A 24,434-nucleotide genomic window follows, 5' to 3' on the forward strand; every position below is an offset into this window, starting at 1 on the left:
GGGAATGGAGTGGGGCCTTGCTTAGGGATGGTGCCCCAGGTAAATTTCCTCCTCGGGCTCAGGTGTGGTGAGGGTAGAATTGAGCAGCATGAACAAGGGTTTGTGGGCTCTGGGACGGCACAGTAGAGGGGAAATTGTGTAATTGTGTCAGCTGCCGTGCGAAGTTGCTGTATCACTTTGACACGGGGCCACCTGCTTGGGTGAGATTCCTGCACACTGTCTCCCTTATCTTTCCCATGGACCAGCAGCTGGAGGGCAACATGATCACCTGTCCGGAGCCTGTATGTTACACGTGCTCAAATAGTGTTGTGATGGGCACCTTAGAACAGTGCGTAATAAAACTGTGATACTAATAAAATTGATACTACGCTTGAACTCAGTCCAAAGTGTAAGTGGTGTTATACAAAGAGCTCAGTGCAACTACTTATAATCTGAAGAAGAAGCCAGAGAACCCTAAATATATGTCTCTAAAACATTCCCTTCCCCACACAGAGTTTTGCAGAATGGGCCTTAGGAGGTTTATCCAAGCCTCTTATTTCCAATGTGCCAGAACATCAGGAATCCTAAAGCACGTACGATACAAACCTCCAAGTTTGGTACAGTGGAGGCATTCAGGATCAAGTCTCTATAAAGCTGTAATCTTTGACATGGGGGGAGTTCTTCTCCCTTCCCCTTACCGGATGGCTGTAGGTGAGTATTTTTGACTGGACATGTTGACTGGAGTAGCTGACTAGTGACCTTTTCGTGCATTTAATATAAGTATATTTCACATTTATTTATAACTCTTATTGGTGTTTCCAATACAGTGATGGTCAACTTTACTTCCTCTTTGGGGACTTACATGACATGATGGTGGTGGTTCCAATTCCCAGTGAACACTCATACACATCATCAAAACTATTAAAGTTGACATAGTTGGCAATCTTGTTGGCATTTGCAGGTGGGAGGTCAAGGGTTGGGGGGGGTGTGAGGATTAAACTGTCCTGTAGTGCTTCCGACTACTCTATGAAAATGAACTAATCCTTTTACCCTCTAGTACAGGATTGAGGCACGTTGGCAGGATGGCTTGGGGGAAACTGTTACTGTATCTCTTCTATGGGTGCATAGAGGACATCAGACACCCGGGTTGTCAGTTCAGCACCTTTCATGAATGCTAATATTGCCTTTTCTGTGCTAGACTTTATAGTAATGCCAACTAGTCTTGAGGGATTTCAGTTCCATTAGTAAGGCTAAGATTTAGTCACTGGTATTTTTAGTAAAAGTCATGGACAGGTCACAGGAAATAAATGAAAATTGACGGCCCATGACCTGTCCATGACCTTTAGTATATAAATACCTCTGAGTAAAACTTAACAGCTCCTGGGGCCCCAGGGCTCCACTGCTTCTGATGGCTAGCCCCTGCATTGGCCACGGGCGCTAACTACTCCCAGGCACCCGCTGCTCGGGCACTTGCCGGGCCAGCTGCCTGGCGCCACCTGCGCAGTGGCTGGTGCAGCTGGCCCCGGGACCGCTGCTCCGGCGTTCCCCAGGACCAGCCTGAGGTCATGGAATCTGTGACTTCCGCAACCTCTGTGACGGAATCACAGCCTTATCCATTAGGGCTTTCCCACTCCTGACAATGTTATAAGTGCTGTCTCCTCACTCTGCTACCTTCCTTTATTTAGAATGGGAGGTGCGGAATCGTATTCCACGTGGCACAATCAAACAAGCCTTAATATCTGGAGGGGAGAACAGGCCCTGGCTGAGGTACATGAGAGGGGAGCTGACATCAGTGGAGTTCTTGCACGAATTTGGACAGCAGTGCTCTGAGATTGTAAGCCAAGCTCCCAGCTTTCCTGCTTGATTCTCGCTGATTCCTCACAGGAGAATGGGGTTTTGTGCAGATCCATTAAACTGTATAGAAAGCATAGAGCTAACAAAAGATAATTTTTAAAAGAGTCCTGTCTGTAGAAGGTTCTGTTACTGCTTCCACTGCTGCTTCATGTATAGCGCTGGGGCAGGTGTGGACTTTTCTGTCCACAATGCACTTTCCGATAGCATCTTCTCATGCATTTAAGAGACATAGCTGTCCACTCTATCTGTCTATCTGGATTTTTACACTGCTGTCATTATTCTGTTACTTTAGCAGAGGCTGCCTTAACCTGGTCCCCTCCCTTCTGCCTTCCTTGTGTCATAGCGTTTTTTCTTAGTTTTTCCACTTCCAGTGCCATGAGAGCTATTGTAGATGTGTGATATCCGCCTCTGATGAAGGGTCAGCAGGGAGAGAAGAGAAGTAGAGGCTCCTCAGCAAAAAGATCACCTCCTTCCTTAGGCATCATCCAGGTGGCAGAGACTGACTTTTGCTGATAGTGCCTAGGGGGACGTTCTTAATGGCTAGAAGCAACTTTCTTGGTGGAGCGTCTGTAGCTTCAGTGGAACTTGCACCATGCTCCAGAAGCTAACATACTCCGTCTGTAGTGGAGCAAGGTTCAGCTTTTCAACCAAGCTTTTGTCAAACAGATCAGTCTAAAAGGAAGGCTCTTTTTCTGATTGCTGAGTTGTAATGAATGGCTTTATTTGTGATCCGCCCTGATGCTATGGTGGAAGCGCAATATAAATAAATAAGGGTCTCTAGTTGTTTCTCTTCCCCAGGGTCATCTCTTTAACACTCAACTCTTCATTTCCTTCCTTCATAGAATTAGTAACCTAAGGAACTTTTATTTATTGTGTTTGAGCAGTTTAGCTGGAGAGCTAGGCTGACTGCCTTCTGTTACAGGAGAAAGTGGGGCAATAAGTTAAAATGATCAGCCAGTCTCAGGCTATGCACAAAGTTTCACATTTTCTTCCATTTGCTGCTGCTGATCATTGTTGGGGTTTCTCTTGTTTCTTAGGCAAACTTCTCTGTTCCAGTGGACTCCTTTCTCTCTGACCTAACCAGTAGTCAGATGTCAAAACAGCTCCCCATTATGACTGAAGCATTAGAGTGTATCCGGGCAGAAGGTCTTAAGACAGCTGTTCTAAGCAACAACTTCTACCTTCACAGTGGGGTGAGCTTTTTGCCCCTAGACCGAAACCAGTTTGATGTGGTAAGGCTGAACAGATTAAAAAATGCATTTATGTAGCTAGATTTATAAAAAGCACTGAGCAGAATTCTCTAAGTGCAGGTCCAAATTAAAGATAGTAGAACAGTAATATAATGTGTTAGTGTAACACATGGTGTGTCTTCAGCTGCATCTCCTTCTAGTGACTAGCCCATAGCAAGGGTTAGAGTGAGCTCCAGCCACCTGTGCATTTAGTGGATTCATTACAAAGAGGCTCACAATTAGCTAGTGTATTACATATCTAATAATGCCTGTAAAAGGCTTAGAAGATGGAATGCTCTAACAGTTCCAAAGCTCTGTTCATCTCAAAGGGTCCCAGAGAGTACTTCACACACTGCATACAGACAGCCCCTGAAATGCTGTCATATCTGGGGAGGTGGACAGCAGCCAGGTAGACAGCCATCTCAACAGTTGGAGAGAGGAGTGGAAATTTTGGCCAGGGACACAGGGGCAAGCTTTTGGTCTTATCAGAGGTTGAACGAGGCAAGCTGGTGCTGATTCAGCAAGCTATTTATTTATATTTATTTATTTAATTTATTTTTGGAATGCTGCCATCTCATGCTCTAGAATCTAAGCTTAAATCTAGTCGGGGGAGCTTTTCGCTCTGCCATGGACTTATCAAGAGGGATGGATTTTAAAGTAAAGTATTTTGGCTGTCTTCAGTGAATGTTCTCTCTCCTGTGCTGTATATGAACACAGATGCTAAGCGTGAGCAAGGAATGTGGACAGCATTGTGAAGTCTGAAACCTTTGATGTTCAGACTTTAAGTCTGTTCTATATGAAATGATTAACCTTTCCTCTACTGCTCAGTGGAATCTTCCGTCATTGAATGCTCCAGACACAATAGCTTCATCTTCAACTCTCAGATAGCCAGTTGTGTACATGTTCACTTCATAGATAGGTACAATGTATATTTACTTTGGGGCTTTTCTTTTTAAACATAAGTTAATAATAATTCTTTTTTGCTGATCAGTTATTTTAAATCTGGCTGAGTTTTCAGCACGTTCGAAACTATACAGGAAACTATACTCCCAGTTTCCTTGCATTTGCTTTAGTCACCAGGTGTCAATTCGTTTTGCATATTAAGTGTGGGAACAGTCATTGCTGCACCTAGATTTAGAGACCATATCAGTTTATAGTCTGGACACAATTTAAGTTTTATTTTACACGATTTCACAAAATCTACCATGAGTAGAATTCTTTCTATGTATGTGTTGAATCCCAACTACAGTATATGAGGAGACCCAGACTGTGAAACTGACTTCATAAACATGTAAATATAGTGTCACAGGCCTGGCTGAGTGACACGCAACACTGAAGCAAATAGCAGAGGGAAAAGGAAATCAAAACTGTACAATTCTGTGGATTTCAGTCCACTAGGATGTTTTGTAAGGAAGGAATTTCTTTTTTTAAATCTTTTTTTTTTTTAACAATACACTTTTCCTATATATGCCAACTCACATTTTTGCACTGACAGAACTCCAGAAGTTCACTCATAACTTAGGCTTGTTTTATAGCCCTCACTGAGGAAGGAAAGACAATTCATACATGAAGAAAATCAGATCTATGTTTTTAAAAGTTATGGCTGTTTAAAGTCATCCTGTTAACATCTGGATGTTGGATCATTTTCTGTTCACCTTTCCTTGTATGTGTTTTACTAGAAAAATCAGTATCTATTAAGATAATATATTATTATTATAATAAAGGCATCTTTCATCTCAAAGCATTCTCAAAGCGTTTTTATAGCTACATACCCTGTATATATATATATATGTATATAGGACACGCCTAGCAGTGAAATGTCATCCCCCCTGGAATGTGGTTGCTGTTTAACAATGCACAGCAATATTACGCAATAATTTAGGACAGGAAATTAAGGAAAATGTCTGTATTTTAGATATTTTTCATTTTAAAGTGCCCATCAATGTGGTTTCTAAGCTAATATTGTATCCCGTGGTAAGTGCAGTATTTATGGAGACAGTATGTACTTCCCAAAATTGGAATTTGGACAGGACATTGGGGTTAACATCTTTACTATTGTGAAAATTGAGTAGGGATGGCTGATGAGCATAACAGTCAAGACCGCAGTTTTGCATTTCAGCTGCAAGATGACACTTCCAGGAGTTCCACCCGCCTTTAGCACAAGATCAAAGGATTGGTGTAGTACTGACTAGGGAAAGAGTGCCACCTATGGAGTCACCTGCACCATGAGGATTCCCTGAAGGCCTCCCATCCAAGTACTGACTTGACCCTGCTTAGCTTGGTTGATCTGACAAGATCATAGCTGAGGCAATATGTCTGCAGAACAATGATTCATCAGATTAGGTCATAGCCTCTCTACCAGTCCCGCTCTACCACTGTTTAGGTTTGTGCAGCAGTCTTGTGGTCCTTTGTTTCATTTATTGCACTGCATGTTAGTCACACGCTCATTCATACTTGTGTCCTCCATGTCCAGAACTGTCCTGATATTCATGAACGAGAATTACAGTGGCCTTGTGCATACCTGTCTTGATCGTATGTTGTCATAGGTAATTGAATCTTGCCGGGAAGGGATATGCAAACCAGACCCTCGTATCTATACATTATGCTTGGAGCGCTTGGGTGTTCAGCCAAAGGAATCCATCTTCCTTGATGATATTGGGCAGAACTTGAAAGCAGCCGCTCAGCTTGGCATTAACACAGTGAAGGTACAAAGCAGCACCCTCAGGGGTGCATAGGGACAGTTGTTGGTAGAACATTTATTGTCTTAAATATTTTGGTTTGGTTTCTAAATCCAAATTCTGCATTTGACATGAATGTGTTTAATATTTTCACACAGTGGCATTCGATACAGATTGCCATGCTTCACGCATTGAACATGTCCATTGTCCTGCATGACACCAGTAAGCCAAATAACCACAGGGTTAATGCAGGGGTAACTGTGGATGCCAAGATTGCAGGGTTCCATGTCCAGCTCTGCCACCAACTCCCTGTGGGCCTTGGGCAAGTCACTCCTCCCTCCCTGTGCACCTCGGTTCTCCATCTGTTAAACAGCAGTAATGACACCTGCCAAACATGGGATTGTGAGGCTTCATTAACTAGCCCTGTGGAAGCTAGATAAACCTCATGTACATGTCACCTGGGGTTGGCTAACTTCCAAACGATGGTGAGGAGGTGGAAGGGTAAGGATGGGACTCCTTGATGGACTGAGTTCTGACCTCCCTCTGCCTGTCCCACTGTGATCGCAGCTTGTGCTTGCAATATGATCATCCTCTCCCCATTGGAATTGCTTCCCCTTCCCCTTGGACAGAAACCAGGCAAAATGTAGCTGCTTAGATCAGGAGAGGGAAGGCAGTGTTGGTGCTACCTTTGGTATAATGTCATAGTAGATGCTACAGAGCAGTCACAAGGATGCAGAGCCCTGTCTTTGCCAAGAGATCAGAATCTAATTAGCTATTTATCATACAACTTTTTCTCGCCGGTATCAGGTTGATGACCCAGAAGCAGCTCTCAAAGAGTTAGAAACCTACTTGGGCTTCCCTTTGCGAGGATTTGTTCCACAGACTCGCTTAGTGAGACCAACAATGGAAATTCCAAAAGGTCCCCTACAGAAGTACCTGGAAGAGGTCCTAGGTGGCCAGACAACCGGTATTTTAGCTCTTTTATACTTTACAACTTTAAAGGTCACATATTCTGGGTCTGTTGGCTCTTTCCAGCATAAGACAAAAAGACTTTTAAAAAAATAGTATCAACTACTGCAAAGCCACTCTCATTGTTTAGGTACCTTTCCAAGCTCTTTGTGAAATGCTAGACTGTTTAAAACATTGTTATTGGTATTTACCTGGATAGTTAGAGGAAAACCTACTCTGTGACTATGCTGAATTCTATGCCCATGCATCTGCCTATACAGTGAGTATCTGTATTGTGTAGCATTGTGCTCCCTGACCAAAAGCTTCTAGACATTGCATCTTTCTTAAAAGGCATTTGTTGTTTATAGTGGTTCTTCTCCAACACTTGTAAAATTGGTAAAAGCCAGTGAATGTTGCTCCCTGGCAGGAGGTCACTTCTCTGCCAGGAGATTCCAGCTGCTGCCTCAGGCACACAGGTATTACATAGCCATTTAGGACCACAATGTAAACACCTCATCGTCTAAAAAGTCTAGAAATTAAAGTATTGGATTAGGTCAAGTTTTAAAGCAACAATGTCAGATTCAAAGTCATGTTTCAATACAAGAAAGTACCATATCTGGACTATTAATAACTACTAAGATTATTTAAAGAGAGAGAATTCAACAGATCTAGTTTCCTTTTCATTATTCATGCTATTTGTTTACTTGCATACTTCCTTCTGCTTGGACAATGAAAATAGATCAGTTAACGTTGGTTTCTAGTCAGTTTCATTTCTGGGTTTTCTTGCACTAGCACAGTTGTGCAACTTTTGGGTGGCAAGCATTGCATGGGTAATATTTAACTAAATTTCTACAAAACCCACCTTTATATTTAAAAACAAATAATGAAAATATTTCTTTTGACATTCGGCTTGAAAAACTTTATATGTTGAATTTCTGCTGCTTGACAATTATCCTTTTGAGTAGGGCTTGGAGGACCCGTTTACAGAAATCCAGAATCCTAGCATTTGCGTGTCTGAACCACACCTGACGCTTTTTTAAAGCTCTGTATTGGTTTGGAGCTTAAAAAGCAGTATTTTTAAAACCTTAAGATAGTCCAAGGCAGAGGGCTTTAAGCCTCAAGCAAACTGCTGTGTTCTGTACTAGCTGCAGTTTCCAAATGGTCTTCAGATGTTCCCCCCACATTCAGAACTTATTGCAGTGATCTAGTCTTCAGTGACAAAGGCCCAAACGATTGTAGCGAGCTCTACACTTTGCAGTGTTCAGCTCTTATTAATGAAGAATAATAGCTCCTTTCCCTTGCTCTGGGAAACAACCTGTGCTTAGAACTTCCTGATGGGAGGAGCTGGGGAGGAGCGCTGGGCAAAAAATACAGAGCAAAAGTCAAGCAGATTTCTGGCCCTCTGCCATCCAAGAGTGACCACTGTCACTCAATAGGGCCCCATACTGATTCCATAACAATGGGGCAGTGCTCAGTCTTCTGCTGATGCAAATTACAGTCTTTAGCTCTGTCCATTTTAGAGTAAAATAAAACATGGGAAAGAGATGAGAAATAATTTCAGTTCCTGTACTTTTCATTGATCATTCCTTTTCAAACTTTCAGGTCCTCTGATATTACGACAGTTCAGTCATGGACAATCTAACCCCACTTACTATATCAAGCTTGGGGATCGTAACTTAGTCCTCAGGAAGAAACCTCCTGGCAGCCTACTTCCATCTGCTCATGCTGTGGAGAGAGAGTACAGGTGAAAAGGCACAGTGTGCTACAGAATCGTTCCCAGTTCTGGCTGGCCAACATAGGTGCTCTCTGATTATTGTAACACAATTCCAAATGTGCACATCCTGTAGACAGTGCTGTTTTCCAGTCTCACCTTTTCTATTCCAAGCCCTGCTCCACGAGAGTAGCTGTCAGTAGGAAACTGGCAGGCTTAGGACACATGAAGGAAAGAGATCCTTTTTTGTAGTGTATGTGACAGGCATATTCCTCTTAGCACATTTAAGGAAGTGCTACGTGTGATTCAAGAGGTTCAGTCTGCGTTAATACTGCCCCAGTGAATCGGCATGGCATTACAAGGCACTGTGCTGCAGGTGGTGCCTCCTTTACGATGATGCATAAAACTGAGCTCCTGCTAATTCGCGCTCTGAGAGTGCACACTGCAAGCATTGTGGGGTGGTAGCCTCTTTGACTTAGAATGTAATTACTCTTGTTGGAAGTAGACTGTCTGGTTAAACTCACCCTGCAGCTTCAGTAGGACACAAGGTGCCTCCACTTTATGATGATTCTGTGGATGTCTAGATTTCACAGTCCTCATCGGGAATAGACCACAGGTCTCGCCCCACCCCTACTTGATGTGAAGGAGAATCGCCTGTAGCCATAGTAGGATTAAGACGTATAGCCTCTGGCCTCGAAAGGGTGACATACTTGGCAAGTCTGACATTCTGTCCAGCAGAGGGGCAGTGGCACATAGATACACTTCACAATTTAGACAGGGGATTGTAAAATATTGTTTTGGTAATGTTGTGTGCTTTTAAATAGTTATGCTCCACCCCAGAGGTGGCTGCATTTCAGTGGTGGAGGAAGTGATTCCTCTCTGTATGTATGTTAAAGTGTTTTGAGATCCTGCTAGGTAAAAGGTGTTGTATACATGTAAGCCAGTAATAAAGTGGGGATGAATGCTAAATATTACATTAATAGCATGATTCCATTTCTATATGTCCATCTAGCACCAGGGTTCTCAAACTGGGGGTCGTGACCCCTCAGGGGGTCACGAGGTTATTATGTGGGGGGTCGTGAGCTGAAAGCCTCTACCCCCAAGCCTCGCTTCACCTCCAGCATTTAATAGTGATAAATATAAAAATAGTGTTTTAATTAATAAGGGGGGAGTTGTACTCAGGCTTGCTGTGTGAAAGGGGTCACCAGTACAAAAGGGAGAACCACTGATCAAGCATGTTACGATCGTATTTTAAAGATCAAGAACAGCACCTTTTTTAACACCACCAATACGGCAGGCAAAAAATGATCAATTCTTTCTCTCCTGACAAAGTCTCTCTGGGTTGCTTGTCCTGGCAGGGTACTGAAGGCTCTTGCTGAGGCCGGAGTTCCTGTTCCTAAAGTGCTCTCACTCTGTGAAGATTCAAGGTAATTTTTTTTTTCCAATTTACATCAAAAGTAAGTGACAGTTGTTAGACACTTCCACTCCCAGTTTATAGCAGAGCAGAGGAGGAGGCAGCTGTCAGACTCAAAGGTGACAGAAGCTGTAGAAAAACCTTGTTAGATAGATAGAACTGTTCATGTGGAAAGAAACAGCAAAGGTGCAGTAACTTCAGTGACCGTGTCAGACCTGTGAAGAAGTGTTGAACCCAACCCAGGAGGAAGGACCCCTGTCTTGGCGGTTTGTGGAGGAGACAGGTAAAAGGCATGGTTTGTGTGGCCAGTGGAGAATGTCTTACTGCAGATATGTTGAAATATTGGGCATTTGTGTTTTGGATGGTCCTGCCTGTTTCTGGCCTCTAATGATCCCCTCGCACTTCTTGCAAAAATAGTGGTGTTAATTAGGTGTTCTGACCCAGTTTCCACTCAGATAATTCCATTCTGCCTGCCAGTTGGGTATATGAATTTTGTTTCCCACTCTATTCTATAGCATTGCTAGGTGCTGTTAAACAGCTGCCATGATCTGCCCTGGAAGTTGCTGTAATTCAGTGGTGGATGATGCTTCACCTATGTATCCCTTGTCCTTACCTCACAAAGGGCTTTTGTGGCTTAACTAATAATTATTGTGAAGCACTTTGAATTCTCCAGATGAAAGAGGTTATAGAAGTGCAAAGCACCATAACATATTATTATTCAGCTTGTTTTGGGTGTGTCTTGAGTATTTTATTTTTGCAATTAATTAAAATCGCTCTTACGCTCTGAAAAGAGACTGCAAAAATGGCAGAATGGCACTCCCTGTGTGGTTCCAGATCATATATGCTCAGGTTCCAAGTAACAAGATGATTTTTCTACCTGCCAGACCTGCATACTCGCCCGGAGAGCTAAAGCTGAGTTCTTTCTGGCTTTTGCATCATCATAATGATCAACAAAGATTCTGCAACTGGAACTTTGGTTAACAATTCTTACAGGCTCTTGCATAAAAAGGAATAGAATCCGTCTCCCTCTCCCATTGCTGTGCTGATTTTGCAAGACTAATAGGTGTAAACAGTAGCACAAACTTGCTTCTGATCCTAAAGTCAGCCCCTCTGTTGAGAGAGGCATTATTTTTACATAATCACGTTTCTAACCTTAATTGCACTTTTGTTTTGTAGTGATATTTACATCAGATGGTTCTAATGGTTAACTGAGTTCTGTCGTTATTTATTATAACTATTCTGATTTTTGTTCGTTAGGCATAAACACTGTGCTCTGCACAGAACAAATCCGAGAATTAGAGCATGTTCAGACTTGGCAATAACTTCTATACACTGATGCAATAGATGCAGGAATATTCCACTCATCTCTGAGGCCTGTCACTGATATACAGTTGTTTCAATTCTGTCATTCTAGTGTCATTGGCACCCCATTCTATCTGATGGAATACTGCACTGGCCACATCTACAAGGACCCCTCTCTTCCTGGCCTGGACCCTGGCCAGCGGAGGGCTACTTACATGGCTATGAACAAAGTCCTTTGTAAAATCCATAGAGTAGACCTCAAAGCGGCTGGACTGGAGGATTATGGGAAGCATGGTGAGAAGGAAATTTGCTGTCATACTCTTCCTGTGTGTTAGTTTTTAAAGGGGTGTGGTCACATAAGGCCAAATCCTTAGGGCAGTGGTGGGGAAGGGGAGCTGTCCAGCAGCATGACGGAGCCTCAGGCCAGTCAAGGGTGCATGGAAAAGTGGCTTGAGATCCTCCAGGAGTCAGTGTTTTTTGGAAGTAGTCTCCAGAACTTCCTCCCATTGGCCCTTCCTGCCAGTAATTTGTTTGCTATCATCGTGACTGGGCTCCCTCAGATCCTGCCCCAGAGGTTCAATAGTACCTCTCGCAGAGCCGCCTCTGGGGGCAGAGGGGTCCTGCTGAGCAGCTGCGCCAGGATTTGGCCGTTGTTGGAATTATAGTTTTTGTTTAGGATCCCAGTTATTTGTAGCCAGTTGGAATATCTAATCCATCCCCTGCCAGGAAACGATGCAGTGCCCAGACAGGGTCCTTAACCCAAACCAGGGGGGTACCTGTAGTAGAGGAGGAGACTCCCTTCTTGAGACAGCAACAAAACATGACTTGGGTGACCATCTCATCATAAGCCAATCTACATGATGCTCTACCTATCCTGCCCCTTAAAGCTGCCAGGTGTAAAAAAGGTGACGGCTATTTCTGCTTCACCAGACTTACAGGACCAAAGGCAGCCTGAGCAGAAGCAGGCAAATCTTCTGGGCTGCTGGGAGTTCTGCCCAATTATTCTGGGACTGATTGTGGCCCATGGCTGCAGCCAAACGCTCTCTTGGAGAAGTGTACGTTTGTCTGGTTGGACGGAGACTGGCTTTGTTTTTGGTGGTTAGACTGTTTCCAGATGCAGCTCTTTTGTGGTTATTTTCAAAGGCCTCCTTTTATTTGGAACTATACCCCAGAGACTTAATTCCCTTGGCTTTAGGTAACTATGTTCAACGGCAAGTTCAAACCTGGACGAAGCAGTATCGAGCCACAGAAACCCACACTATTCCTGCCATGGAGAGACTCATTGAGTGGCTCCCATTGCATCTCCCAGGGAACCAGAAGACCACAGTTGTGCATGGAGATTTCAGGTACTAGCTGTTTGCCAGCACCCATTTGGACAAGGCACTCTGTGTTACCTAGGGAGGAAGAAAGGGGGATCTCCGAGAACCCCCCAGCACGATGCTCCAGTGATATTTGAAAAGGAAGCTGAAGCTCTGCTCTGTTCAGCAGTTCTGTTCTGAGAGCTCACAAGAGCTCCATGCAGCATTTCGCTCCCCATTGCCTCTGCCTAGTGCATTTGTAGCAGATTAAAGCAGTGTGTGTTCTGGTGCAGAGGAGTGCAATCTAGTAATTTAGGGAACTAGAAGTCAGGACACCTGGGTTCTAGTCCCAGCTTTGCTTTTGGATCAGCAGTTTGGATTCTCTTTCGGACTCAGCCACTGCAAAGCGGCACCATTGCTGATCTCAGCTTAATTGAGACATAACATTGGGGATTAGATGATGTTTTCTGCCTCACTCTTAGCAGTGAGAGAAAGAACCTTGTGATGTGAAGTGTAAAATAGTGAGAGTTTACCTAGATCCGTGTTTCTGATGGAGCCTTGCCTGTCTGGCAGCGGGTGAGCTAATGCCACAGTATTACAAAGGAGATCACCCTTCAGTAATACGATGGATGCAGGTGGGGAGGTCAAAATTCTGACTGGTGAGAACTACTTTCATCATGAGCTAAAAAAATTGCCTGGAGCATGAACTACATTTGTCTCTTTAAAAGGTCAAAGGGGATAGGCTGGCCTGCAGATCTGTGCACCACTGCCGTCTGCTGGAGCATGACACAGCTACCTCTCTGTAATACTTCAATCTACTGGCTGAACAATTATTGTTATTTATTATTTGTATTACCGTAGTGCTTAGGAGCCCTAGTCATGGACCAGAACCCCTTGTGCTTGACTCTGTACAAACTCAGAACAAAGCCCCAAAGAGCTTACAATCCAACTATAGGAGCTTCTCCTCTAACCTGTAGAAATTAGGGCTGGAAAGGACCTGTTATCTCCCATGTAGTCTGTGCCCTGGGAGCCAGGGCAGGATTGGCCCCTATAAATCATTCCTAGTTCTAAGTGCCTGGGAAGTGGCATGCAGTCTATAAATAAATAAGCAGCAATGACCTGACTGCTCTGCTCCTACCTTTCCCCTCCAGTAGAGTATCCTACTCTAATCCGTCCGACTCTCCCCTGTCTTAATATCATCCCATTGTGACTAATTATACCTCTTGGATGTTCCCATCCAGCCTTGCAGACAGCTCTCATTCGCTTGCCTGGCAAGGACCTGGATTAGGGGAGCTCATGGCTCTTCCTTTGCATTTCTGATGCTGCATGATGGATCCAAATGGCAGATCACTAACTCATCCAGGCATGAAGCATTACAGTTTCCTTCACCAATAAAACTCCCATTTGGGAGTGGAGTGAATGCGTTCTTTGCATCTCAGCAGGAGCCTTTCACACCCCCATATCATAGCCAACCTCTGTGCAAACTCTTGGAAGCCTCTACACCACACAAAAAGTCAGCAGACAACAGTTTGGGATCTTGAATCAATAACAAATGACAAGTGTTGGCTTAAAGTGACCAATAAATCCATTTTGAAATTGACCTGAAGTCTGTCATTTTCCAGTTGGCACGTACCATAGTTTCTGTTAATAATCTGAGATCCTAAACTGTCTTGTTTATTTTTTAAACCACGTCAGTTCACAGTTAACCAGCCAGAAGGTTGAACAACATAAGCCTCTTCTGTCCATCACTTTCCAGAGCTGAGCTCTCCGCTTCCACAGCCCTCCCAAGGGAGCTAGTGATAGGGAATCGATCCCCCAGCTAGCACAGAGTTCCAGGTCACTTGTTTAACTGAAACTAAGCGATTGTCAGGAAAGCATCTCCCTCTGATGAGTGTTTTTTCTCTTAGGACTTATCTAAACCCTTCCCCTTTCTGATCCAGGCTGGATAACCTGATTTTTCATCCAGAGGGTCCAGAAGTCCTTGCTGTCCTCGACTGGGAACTTTCTACCTTAGGAGATCCCATCTCAGATGTGGCGTACAACTGCATGGCCCACTATCTGCCTTCTCACTTTGATATATTGAAAGGTACAATGTGTCCTCCTGGGGAACACACAATTTGCTTCCTATTTTGAACGTTTTACAAATAAAGAGCTGGGAAACATTGTTTAGAAACTGCCAGGACATTGTGAAGGGTGCTCAGCTGGAAATTTGACTCAGTGCTTCAGACAAGGGCTCCCTTTCTTGTCTCATCCCATCACTCCCACCTCTACCTTTTCTTACCTCCCTAAAGAATCCTCTTCTCTCCTTGGTGTTAACATCTTCAGATATGTATAGTTGATTCTTGTGTCCAATTGCTTAGCCTCGCTGAAAATATTTAGCCCTTCTAATCTTCTCAGTACTCAATCCTTCCAACCCCCTAACATTTTTTGTTACTGTTCTTTGAACTTCCTTCTGTTTGTCAGTATCCTTTTAATATGAAGGTGCCCAGAAGTGAACACAGTATTCCTGTCATTGTTCTGGTTGCGGAACCATTGAGAGAGCAACTGTCACCACTCTGCTTTGTGATGTGATGTCTCTGTATTTAGCCCCAAAGCAACATGGGACTAGAAAATACAGGTGTTGGGGCCAGCAGCATGAAGGATTTGAGGAAAACCTTGGTTTGCAGATTGTAAATGCCACTTAAAATAAAAAAGGTTTTGATCCCCCCCTCCTTCCCCCATCCCTGTTGCTCTGTCTTTATCAAAACCAAAGTCATCTTAAAACTCTGGAAGTCATTTTCTGCAAAAATGGATTGAAGCAAAGATCTTTTCTTTCGGGCTGAAATTCTGTGAGCCGTGCTTCAGACCAAAAGGATTTTTGTCCCATTTATAAACTCCATGAAATTAGAGGCTTATAAAAAAGAGTCACACCAGTAGTGGTATTGCAAAGCCAGAGATTAGAAAGATCAGAAATTTACTGCTGCGTCAAGTAGGAAGAAGATTAACAGAGGAAAAATGGCCCCTGATGAAATTCAAAGCTGCCCAGGACACATTCAGAATAGTTAGTGATTAGTGCAGGAAGTTAGTTCTGTTTGTACTCAGATTCAGTAGAAACCACCATAACTGGCAGTGGTTTTGTTCTTTTTATAAGAAGAGTGGTTTGGGATAAAGATATTGCAATCACATGCTACCTGCCTTGCTAAAGACCAAATCCCTATAGAGACTTGTCAGTCTTCTTCTGCCAATGTAAATTCAAGTATCTGTTAGAGGCAGAGGGTAACTTCACCTCATTTTAGCTTAGTCCTGAGCCTCTCCAGAGCTAATTTGTCCCTGGTTATAGGTGGTCTTATGATTCAGACACACCAGAGTTTAGAACCTGAGAGCAGAAAGGCCATAGCTTTATCCACTGAGCATGTGTGCCAGTCATGAAACTAACGGAATCCGTAGAACTGTCTGTCTCTCTTTGAGAACGCCGCCTGCCTAGTCATGGTTATGCCGGATTCTCTTTCAGGTTTGAAGGACTGTGATGTAATGCAGTTGGGAATTCCCACAGCAGAGGAATATTTTCAGATGTATTGTGGGCACATGGGAATTCCACCCATCGAGAACTGGAATTTCTACATGGCCTTTTCCTTTTTCAGAGTGGCCGCGATCTTGCAGGGTGTGTACAAACGCTCGCTCACAGGTGAGAAAATGAAACAAGCCAGCCCCTGAATGTTCAATTGATGCCACATGTATTAGGATGGAGGCTTACCTATCCTCTATATGCTGCAGCTACTAGAGGGTGACATGAACACAGATACAGGAATGGTGTTCCTAGCCTCTGTTTGTCAAGGGTGGAGATGGATGGCAGGAGAGAGATCACTTGATCATTACCTGTTAGGTTCATTTCCTCTGGGGCACCTGGCACTGGCCACTGTCAGTAGACAAGATACTTGGCTGGACGGACCTTTGGTCTGACCCAGTCTGGCCATTCTTATGTTCTTACTGTCCACCCACAACCACACTGAAGAGATGTCAGTGCTGTACCAGTGTAGTAGGGTTTAACCACTAGCCTGGGAAACGATCTCAGACTTTAATTACAGACGTCAGTACAGTAGCTTGCGTAGCAGTATTGTACCCCTAGAGGGCATCATAACTATACATTTTGAGCCCCTCTGAAATTCTGGCCAGTAGAAGGCAATAGTGACTTACACAGTGTGGCAGGATCGAAGGACAAATGTAGCAGGTTTTTCTAGAAGGGCTAAGGTTGCTTGTGGCCGCAGTTTAGAGCTGGACATCAGGAGACCTGGGTTCAAGTCCCAGCTCTGCATCCGAATCTCTTTGTGATGATGGGCAAGTCGCTCAGGGGTACCTTTACAGTCAGACTGAGCACTGCCCCCACTTTTTATAGTCAAAGTCCATGCCAGTAGAGCCTATGCCTGCAAAAAGAATGTAATTGGAGGGGCACACACTCGGATTTGGCACAGTCTGCGAGGCTGTGTTCCTTTGGGATTTGCCTTGATGATGATACTCTGATTTGCACTTGCATTTCAGTTTCAGGCCCAAAGGGTGCCATCCTGAAAATGTACCCTTCCTCAGAGGAGTGATGGGGGACTTAATTCCTCTATGTCTGTGAGGTGTGGGAGAGGGGCAAAAGGTTATGATTCAAAGAGAGTTCACAACAATATTACAGAACAAATCCTCCCCTTGCATAGACCTTGGAAGGCTTTGGAATGGAGGCTAGTTCGAATGCCAAGCAGCGGGCTGTGTTTGCTCAGATATCCATCTGTAATAAAGCAGTGGTTTCTGCAAACAAACACAAAGATGGAGAGAAGGATGTGTTTTATTAGCTGTTGCTTTTTGCTGCATTGCAAAGTCTGATGTGGTTTTTGGGCGGGGCTGCTGTAGGTGAGCACTAGCATATGCCTGATTGCTGCCCTCTACCCCAGAGCTGGCCGGTTTTCAGCGAGGCTGCACGTATATTGTGAAGAGCTTTGGGAGCAATATTAACCATACCCAGCACCTGGCCCACTGTTACCAGTGGAGCACGTGCCGAGTCGAGGACCAGGAAACACAGCTCAGAGTACGCCTGACCTGCTGTGCCTTGGAGGAAGGGAAGTGGGGTGACTGCTGCTGCAGATGATGGATCTGTGAACAAGAGGAGAAATTTTTGAGGGTTTGCATGAGATCACAGAAGCAAAGCCCAGGCCTATGCTAAAAGCTTTGTACCAGTAGCTGGTGGTCTTGCTGGTTCACTGGCGCAGGGAAACCACGGAAGGGGATGGATGCAATTAAAAACAACGTGCCGCCAAGTCTGTTAAGCTGAGAGAGGAATCCATAATCACCCTGGGCCCTATATAGTGTTCTTCCCCCCCCCTTCACTGCAGCCCAATGTGTCCTTCTGCCTGGGCTCAGCTCTTCCCGCCGCTGTAGAATGTGCCCCTTGCTTTGCTCATTGCAGACTCACCCACGGGGGAATTCAGGGCTGAATCTAGGCACTTAGTCCTCCTAGACCTGGGCTCCTCAAACTTGACCCTACTAGGGACTCTGTTGGCAACTTGCCAGGGCGCTGATAGACTTTGTGTTTAATCCGAGAAACTGTGATATCGTTGTCATATCCCTTATAAAATAACCCTGCAGCGCCCGTGCCAAGGGCTAGTGCGTGCTAGTGTTTTGGGCCTTCGCTGTTGTACTTTGTCATGTGGACTCTCCAGGCAGACGGTGGTTATTAACTTTCATTTCCCGCAGGTCAAGCAAGCTCAGCCGCAGCTGAAAGTGGCGGAAAGCAGGCAGAGCTCATGGCCAACTTAGCGTGGGACTTTGCTACAAAAGAAGGATTTCGAGTGTTTAAAGAATGTCCAGCTGCAAAACCTTTAGCAAGACCTTACAGTACCTGGACCAGGAATGGGGCATTCTCCAGGAGAAACTATGTCACCATGGCACCTTCCACACCAGCTCACACTTCCAAAGCTCATCTGATTCTTTCTCCTGACGGCCTTCCTGGGAGAGCCCAGGATCTTTACCACAAGCTGAGGAGATTCATGGATAGCTATGTCTATCCTGCTGAGCAGGTTCTGAGAGATCATCAGGTTTCACAGTCTAGATGGACTCCACATCCTCTTATAGAAGAGCTGAAGGTAAGTCATACTTCTGCTTAAAGTAACAATGCCTCCAAGCATGGGTCTGTAAGATGGCACATTGACTGTAAAGGTCAGCGCCCAGGATGCCTCTGCGCCAGAGCTGTGCACTTCCTGATCAAATCACTTATCTGCTCCTGTCAGTCCACAGATCCAATACAGTAAGAGAGGGGGAGCTGGAGCCTCGTCTGGCTTGCACACCATCAGTTCAATTCTGACTGCAGAATCTTTATTATGGGTGGCAATGACTTAAGTGGGGAACCAGATGGACTCCCAGAGCCTAGGGAAAGTTTACAGGGCTGGGAATGAAGTCCTGGAGAGAGGCAGTAAATCCAGAGCCCGCATCATCATATAAATTGACTGACTAAAGCTGCATTTTTCAGAGAAACATTTGTCCTGGGCATCTTCTGGTAGGTGTAGCCCCTCTATTGTGTCTCCCACCTTGTGGATACGAGCCAGCCCCAGCTTCTGACCCAGTTGTCTGGGCTGCATTATTTCAGTGACTTGCTCACTCAAAATCCTGTCGTGTGTATTAACCTGCCCTTGTTCCGACACAGTTCCTGACCTAACGGGCGCTTTCTTCCATTACATGTCACACCAGCTGTCTCCTGCGTTTGATCTCTTGAGCTGTGGAAGCCGGATTGAGGGAGGGACTTCTATAAGTACAGTGTAACTGTGATCTTCATTTTTATACAAGAGGGCCTCAGCATTAGGAGATTTGTCTTGGGGCCAGAGTCTGATCACTATGTCCCCATTGACTTTAAAGGTCTTACTCCTGATTTATGCTGATGTAACTGGGCAGAATCAAGCCCTTCAAGTCCAAATCATTCTCCACTTCAAAGCCATCTCTGTACTATCTTTAGTATTTATTCTTCTTATAGGCTGCAAGTGATGTTTCCATAGACCCATTGGACTAAATTCACCCCTGGTGTAACTCCATTGACTTCAATAGGCCAACACCAAGCTGAGTCTTTAGCTCGTTTCTTCCTCACAGCTTTGCGTGTTTGTCTGTTGATGAATGGGAAAGGCAGATTCAGGCCTCAGCTCTGCTCAGGAGATCCCAGCATTTTCGGGTTGTCCTTCTTGCATCTATGCCCCTTGGGAGTCCCTATGGGCAGGGAGCTGGCCCCTTACATCTAAGAGCAGAATTGTGCCCGAAGTGTCATGCTGTTCCATTCTTTAAGGACAAAGCAAAGTCTGAAGGATTGTGGAACCTTTTCTTACCCGTGGAGAATGATCCAGAAGTGAAATATGGAGCGGGCCTCACAAACCAAGAGTTTGCCCATTTGTGTGAGCTCATGGGAACATCACTGTTTGCGCCTGAGGTATTTGCTTTAAGCCTTTTCATCTGGGGTGGTGGAGGGGAAACACGCAGTCTGGGTAAGGGATTCTTAGCTAGCCCCCTGTTGCTGGAATATTTACAGGCCTATCCCCTGCCCTGCTAGTGCCCCCTGCACACATTTCCCCTCTCCCCTCCCGATTGCGCCTACCCCGACACCTGGCTGCTTTGAATCTGAATGCTAATGCTGCTTTTGCAGTGTGTATTTGTGCTATTTGGGAAGGGCCTGTGCTGGCCAGAATGTGGCCTATTGTGCGCTATGCTAGTCAGCCCAGCCCCAGCCCTGGATGGAACCTCATGTGCGGGTTTCCAGTATAGCATGGAGCCGTTCTAGCCAGGCTCCTACAAAGGGTTTCGCCCTGCCCTGCATTGCCTGGGGAGTGGGGTAGGAGCCTTTTCCCTGTTCCAGTGCACTCAGGCAGCAGCAGGGCAGGATCTCCCCAGATGCTGAAGGGAGAGCTTGCTGCAGCACACACCACACCCCGGAGGGTTGCCAGTAAGGGGACTTGGCCAGCTTCTCTGTAGTGTGCAGTTCTTTGATTTGTGTATTCTCACTTAGTAGCTTAAAAGATAAAATTCAGCTTGGTTTTATTCTTTAAGGTTCGAGCCTCCGGGGCAGTTACAGATCATTTAATTGAGTGGAGGAGTGTGAATGACACAATGGGTGATTGATTAAAATTAAAAAACTTTATTTATAGTTAGTTAAAGCCAACAGGCCTTGCACTGATCCTCACATTCTAGGATGGAATGATGACGCCAGGGTGGTCAGACCCTGGCAGGAAGAATGGGTTTAACCCTTTCTCTAAGGGTACTTTGATAATGGATGGGCACGCCTATCTGACACCAGCTCACTACCTTTTTTATAATCAATGATGATAGCGGCCCTTAAATAATGAGCATTTAATCCACCTTGTTGCTAGAATTAAAGATTTTCTACATGCTCACTGACTGTTTAACTTTAAGCATCATCTCAATTAATGTGTGTAAATGCCAAACCAATCACTCTAAATAGAGAGCGCATTTTTCAAAACATTAACATTTGATTTAAAACACTTGTAAAAACCAGTTAAGATCAAACTGTGTTTACAACATGACCTGGGGTTCTGCTGTCACTCATCTCTAACTGGCCTGTGAATTGGCTCACTTCACTTTACTCATATTTTACCTGGCCTCACTTGATTATTGTCAAGCCATTTTTAGGAAATAGATTTTTGGGTCTACTTATATTTCTATGTAACATAAGAAAACATCATCTGTATAGGCTACTGTGTGCGCTAGCCTCAGATGCATGCTGCTCCCCCTTGGCATTCTGCTGTGTGCTGGCTCGGGGACCTGTCTCTGCAATGCAGTTTCCACCCCAAGTGTAAAATCTTTGCCCTTAGCTCTGGCCTTTTGAAACCAGCATGAGCTTGTGTCGTCTAAATTTCCTGATGCTTTGGAATGGGCTTTTGGCAGGCAGAAGTAGCTGTGCAGTTTGAGGTTGACTAACAAACTCCCTTTCCCAACAAACATGCCTCTGCTGTGCTGACTGGTGCTTGGCTTTCCCCCCTCCAGATATTCAACTGCTCTGCCCCTGACACTGGGAACATGGAGGTGCTGGTTCAATATGGGACGGAAGAGCAGAAGGAACGCTGGCTGCAGCCTCTGTTGGATGGGAAGATACGCTCGTGCTTTGCTATGACTGAGCCGCAGGTCAGTATCGCTGTCCAGTCAACCACACAATGGAGTACAGTAGAACCTTGCTGATCCACACCATACAAAGGCTCTCCCTGTTCTCAGTGCTGGCAGTTATTATACTCACTGGCCAAGGTTTTCAAAAGTGGCTCGTGATTTTGGGAGCCCAACTTGCGGCCCTTCAAAGGGACCTGCTTTTCAGAGGGCAGGTGCTCAGCAATTTCAGAAAATCACATTCGTTTAAAGTATTTGTTGGAGGCACTCAAAATCACTAGTCACTTCCTAGTAATCTTGGCCACCATGTTTCTTAAGCTGTGCTCTTGGGCAGTTAGTGGTAATTATGAAGTGTAACAAAGTGTTTTAATTAAACTACTGCCTAGCTGTCAGACTCAACCAGCTGACGAGCCTGATTGGCAGAGGGGCTGGGCACCTCTTTCTAGGGGAGTTGCAGGTGCTCAGGCTTGACTCTTGGTGGTGCTGAAGTCCATTTTGTGACTACCCAGCTTTGCTTTTAGAGGTGTTTGCTCACTGGGTCGTTCAGCTGAGCTGGGGTTCCCAGCCTTTGGTGTGCATCAGCAGTGCTGTGCTGAGCTCTGCCTGCTTCAGGCAATGATTTCTCGCCTCCCGAGCCACTTGATTAGAATGTCTGAAACTTCTCTCCAGCCCCTCCGAGGCTGAGAGGAGCTGACAGATTCGGAACTGAAAGTGTTTCTACTTAGGTTGCTTCATCTGATGCCACCAACATCGAATCTTCAGTCATAGAAGAAAAGGGTTTCTACATTCTAAATGGGCATAAATGGTGGATTTCAGGTACATTCCAATACACACACGGTCTCCGTCACAGGCCATGTGCTCCCATGGCTGCCTGCTGTGGCGTGATACTGTCCTGTCTGTTGGACCTTTTCTCCAGTGTGCTGATCTAAAACAGTTCTTGAAAGGGCCCTGGGCCCTGACTTGCACTCAGCCCTCGCTTATGGAGGGTCAGATTCTGATCTCAGATACACCAGTGTAAATCCAGCATAATTCCACTGTCTTGAATGGAGATACTATGGATTTACACCAGAGTAATGGAGAGCAGAACTTCTATATGCTAAACCAACAGGGACTGCAGAGTTCAGACAGCACTGTTCGGTTTCAAGCACAGTTGTGACTGTGACAGGCATTTGTGCATTAGATGCTGCTGTGACCTCTCAGGGGCCCCTCTGGGAAATGCTTTTGCTGCAGTCTTCAGCTTTATGTTAATCATTAGGAAAACATCACCTTTTTGGATGAGTTAAACAGAAAATACAGGGCATCTGGCTGGCACATGGGGTTGCTAATGGGATACTGAGGCTTTTACCTCTAGGCAGCCAGTTCTAATCCCACCTGGATCAGCAGTGACTGCAAGCTGTTATCATCCACTGGTTGCTGGCTGTGAAATGAGTCGGGTGTTCTCGGTTCAATTCCCAGTAGGAAGTAATGAGCACCTATGTTGGCAGTTCCAGCAGAGAGGCCAAGGTCTGAATGAGCCTTGAAGAGCCTTCTCCCTTCCAGGTGGTCCCTCCATGTCTTTGAGTCACAGGGATGGGTGGGGTGATGTGGGAAAGCTTGAATTTGCCTGGTAATTCCACAGTAATTGTGGATAAAGGACTTCAGAGCCTTTATCAGAGCCCAGAGTTCTCATGCCAGCTCTCCCTTTTCACTAGGAGGGTGGTGAAACACTGGAATGTGTTGCCTAGGGAGGTGGTGGAATCTCCTTCCTTAGAAGTTTTTAAGGTCAGGCTTGACAAAGCCCTGGCTGGGATGATTTATTTGGGGATGGGTCCTGCTTTTGAGCAGGGGGTTGGACTAGACGACCTCCTGAGGTCCCTTCCAACCCTGACATTCTATGATTCTATGATTCCTCTCTTCTGTTAACTCTTGAAACAAACTATTAAACCAAATAACCACGTCCTGAATTAGCTTCAGCTAAAGTGGCTGGATTTGCTCTGTTCTATTAAAGGGCTAAGTCAAAGTTAGACACAGGCACCAAATTCACGCCGATGTGCCTTCGCTGCAATCAGTGATGTTTCCATGTGGATTAATTGGGCCTGAGATTTTCAGCACCAGTCAGTCTAGTTCTCATTGTGTCTTTTCCCGGCAGGGGCTCTGGATCCTCGTTGCCAGCTCTGTGTGTTTATGGGGAAGACCGACCCTGAAGCCCAGCGCCACAAACAGCAGTCAATGCTCTTAGTTCCCATGGACACTCCAGGCATAACAGTCACCAGGCCTCTCAGTGTATTTGGCGAAGAAGATCCCCCAGGTGAGGAAAGGAGCTAGCTCAGTTTGTAACTGACTGCCTTGACAGCTCCGCTTTGTCCACTGAATTATTCTGGTTTTGAAAGGGCACATGTTGTGTGCACCTCTGATATGCTGGCCCTAGCTTCTGTGGGACCCCACTGTGCCTTGCCTGTCCATATCCTCTGACTTGGGCATTACTGTCCTGTGGATCAGGGAACCGGGGCCCAGAGCAGGGAAACGACTTGCCGGAGGACACGTGGAGTGGTGGCAGAGCTGGGACAAGAACCTAGGTCTCCTGACTCCCAGTTCTCTACATCACTCACACACTCTTCCCTTGTCCCTGGTACATAGTCGAGCAGGGCTGTCTATTATCCAGAGCAGGGGACTGGGAGTCAGGGCTCCTGGGTTGTCTTCCTAGTTCTGCCACTAACTCTCAGTGGGCAAATCCCATGACTTCTTTGTGCCTCAGTTCAATAACAGCTGCCTCCCAAGGCGTCAGTGCAGTTTACTGGCTGTGTGTAAGACTTGGGGGTGAAAGGTGTAGTAGAAACAGGCAGACCAGTGGTGTGAGAAACAATCATTCATGGAGTGTGTTACGATGCTACCTCCTTTTAAAACAAACCCTGGAATCCTGGGGCTACATTCCCTGCT

The 24,434-nt window shown here is 45.3% G+C and overlaps 1 protein-coding gene across 5 annotated transcripts in view; it reads left to right on the top strand.

The window, feature by feature from the left end:
* The window catches only part of ACAD10 (acyl-CoA dehydrogenase family member 10), a 30,028-nt gene that overhangs the window by 546 nt on the left and 5,048 nt on the right, over positions 1–24,434 (top strand). For 3 of the 5 annotated variants that reach the window (XM_073312268.1, XM_073312273.1, XM_073312270.1), the window contains exons 2-17: positions 493–690; positions 1,665–1,813; positions 2,871–3,065; positions 5,609–5,767; positions 6,548–6,707; positions 8,291–8,432; positions 9,758–9,826; positions 11,228–11,409; positions 12,311–12,461; positions 14,354–14,499; positions 15,904–16,077; positions 18,123–18,511; positions 19,696–19,836; positions 21,405–21,542; positions 22,244–22,334; positions 23,647–23,805. In XM_073312268.1, coding sequence (XP_073168369.1) covers positions 504–690; positions 1,665–1,813; positions 2,871–3,065; positions 5,609–5,767; positions 6,548–6,707; positions 8,291–8,432; positions 9,758–9,826; positions 11,228–11,409; positions 12,311–12,461; positions 14,354–14,499; positions 15,904–16,077; positions 18,123–18,511; positions 19,696–19,836; positions 21,405–21,542; positions 22,244–22,334; positions 23,647–23,805 — 2,632 coding nt within the window. In that variant the 5' untranslated portion in view covers positions 493–503. Of the gene's footprint in view, positions 1–245; positions 389–492; positions 691–1,664; positions 1,814–2,870; positions 3,066–5,608; positions 5,768–6,547; positions 6,708–8,290; positions 8,433–9,757; positions 9,827–11,227; positions 11,410–12,310; positions 12,462–14,353; positions 14,500–15,903; positions 16,078–18,122; positions 18,512–19,695; positions 19,837–21,404; positions 21,543–22,243; positions 22,335–23,646; positions 23,806–24,434 lie in introns of all 5 variants that reach the window. The other 2 variants (XM_073312271.1, XM_073312272.1) reach the window with 2 other exon arrangements.

This window comes from Lepidochelys kempii, chromosome 15 (assembly GCF_965140265.1).
Source record: "Lepidochelys kempii isolate rLepKem1 chromosome 15, rLepKem1.hap2, whole genome shotgun sequence".
Lineage (NCBI taxonomy): Eukaryota > Metazoa > Chordata > Testudines > Cheloniidae > Lepidochelys > Lepidochelys kempii.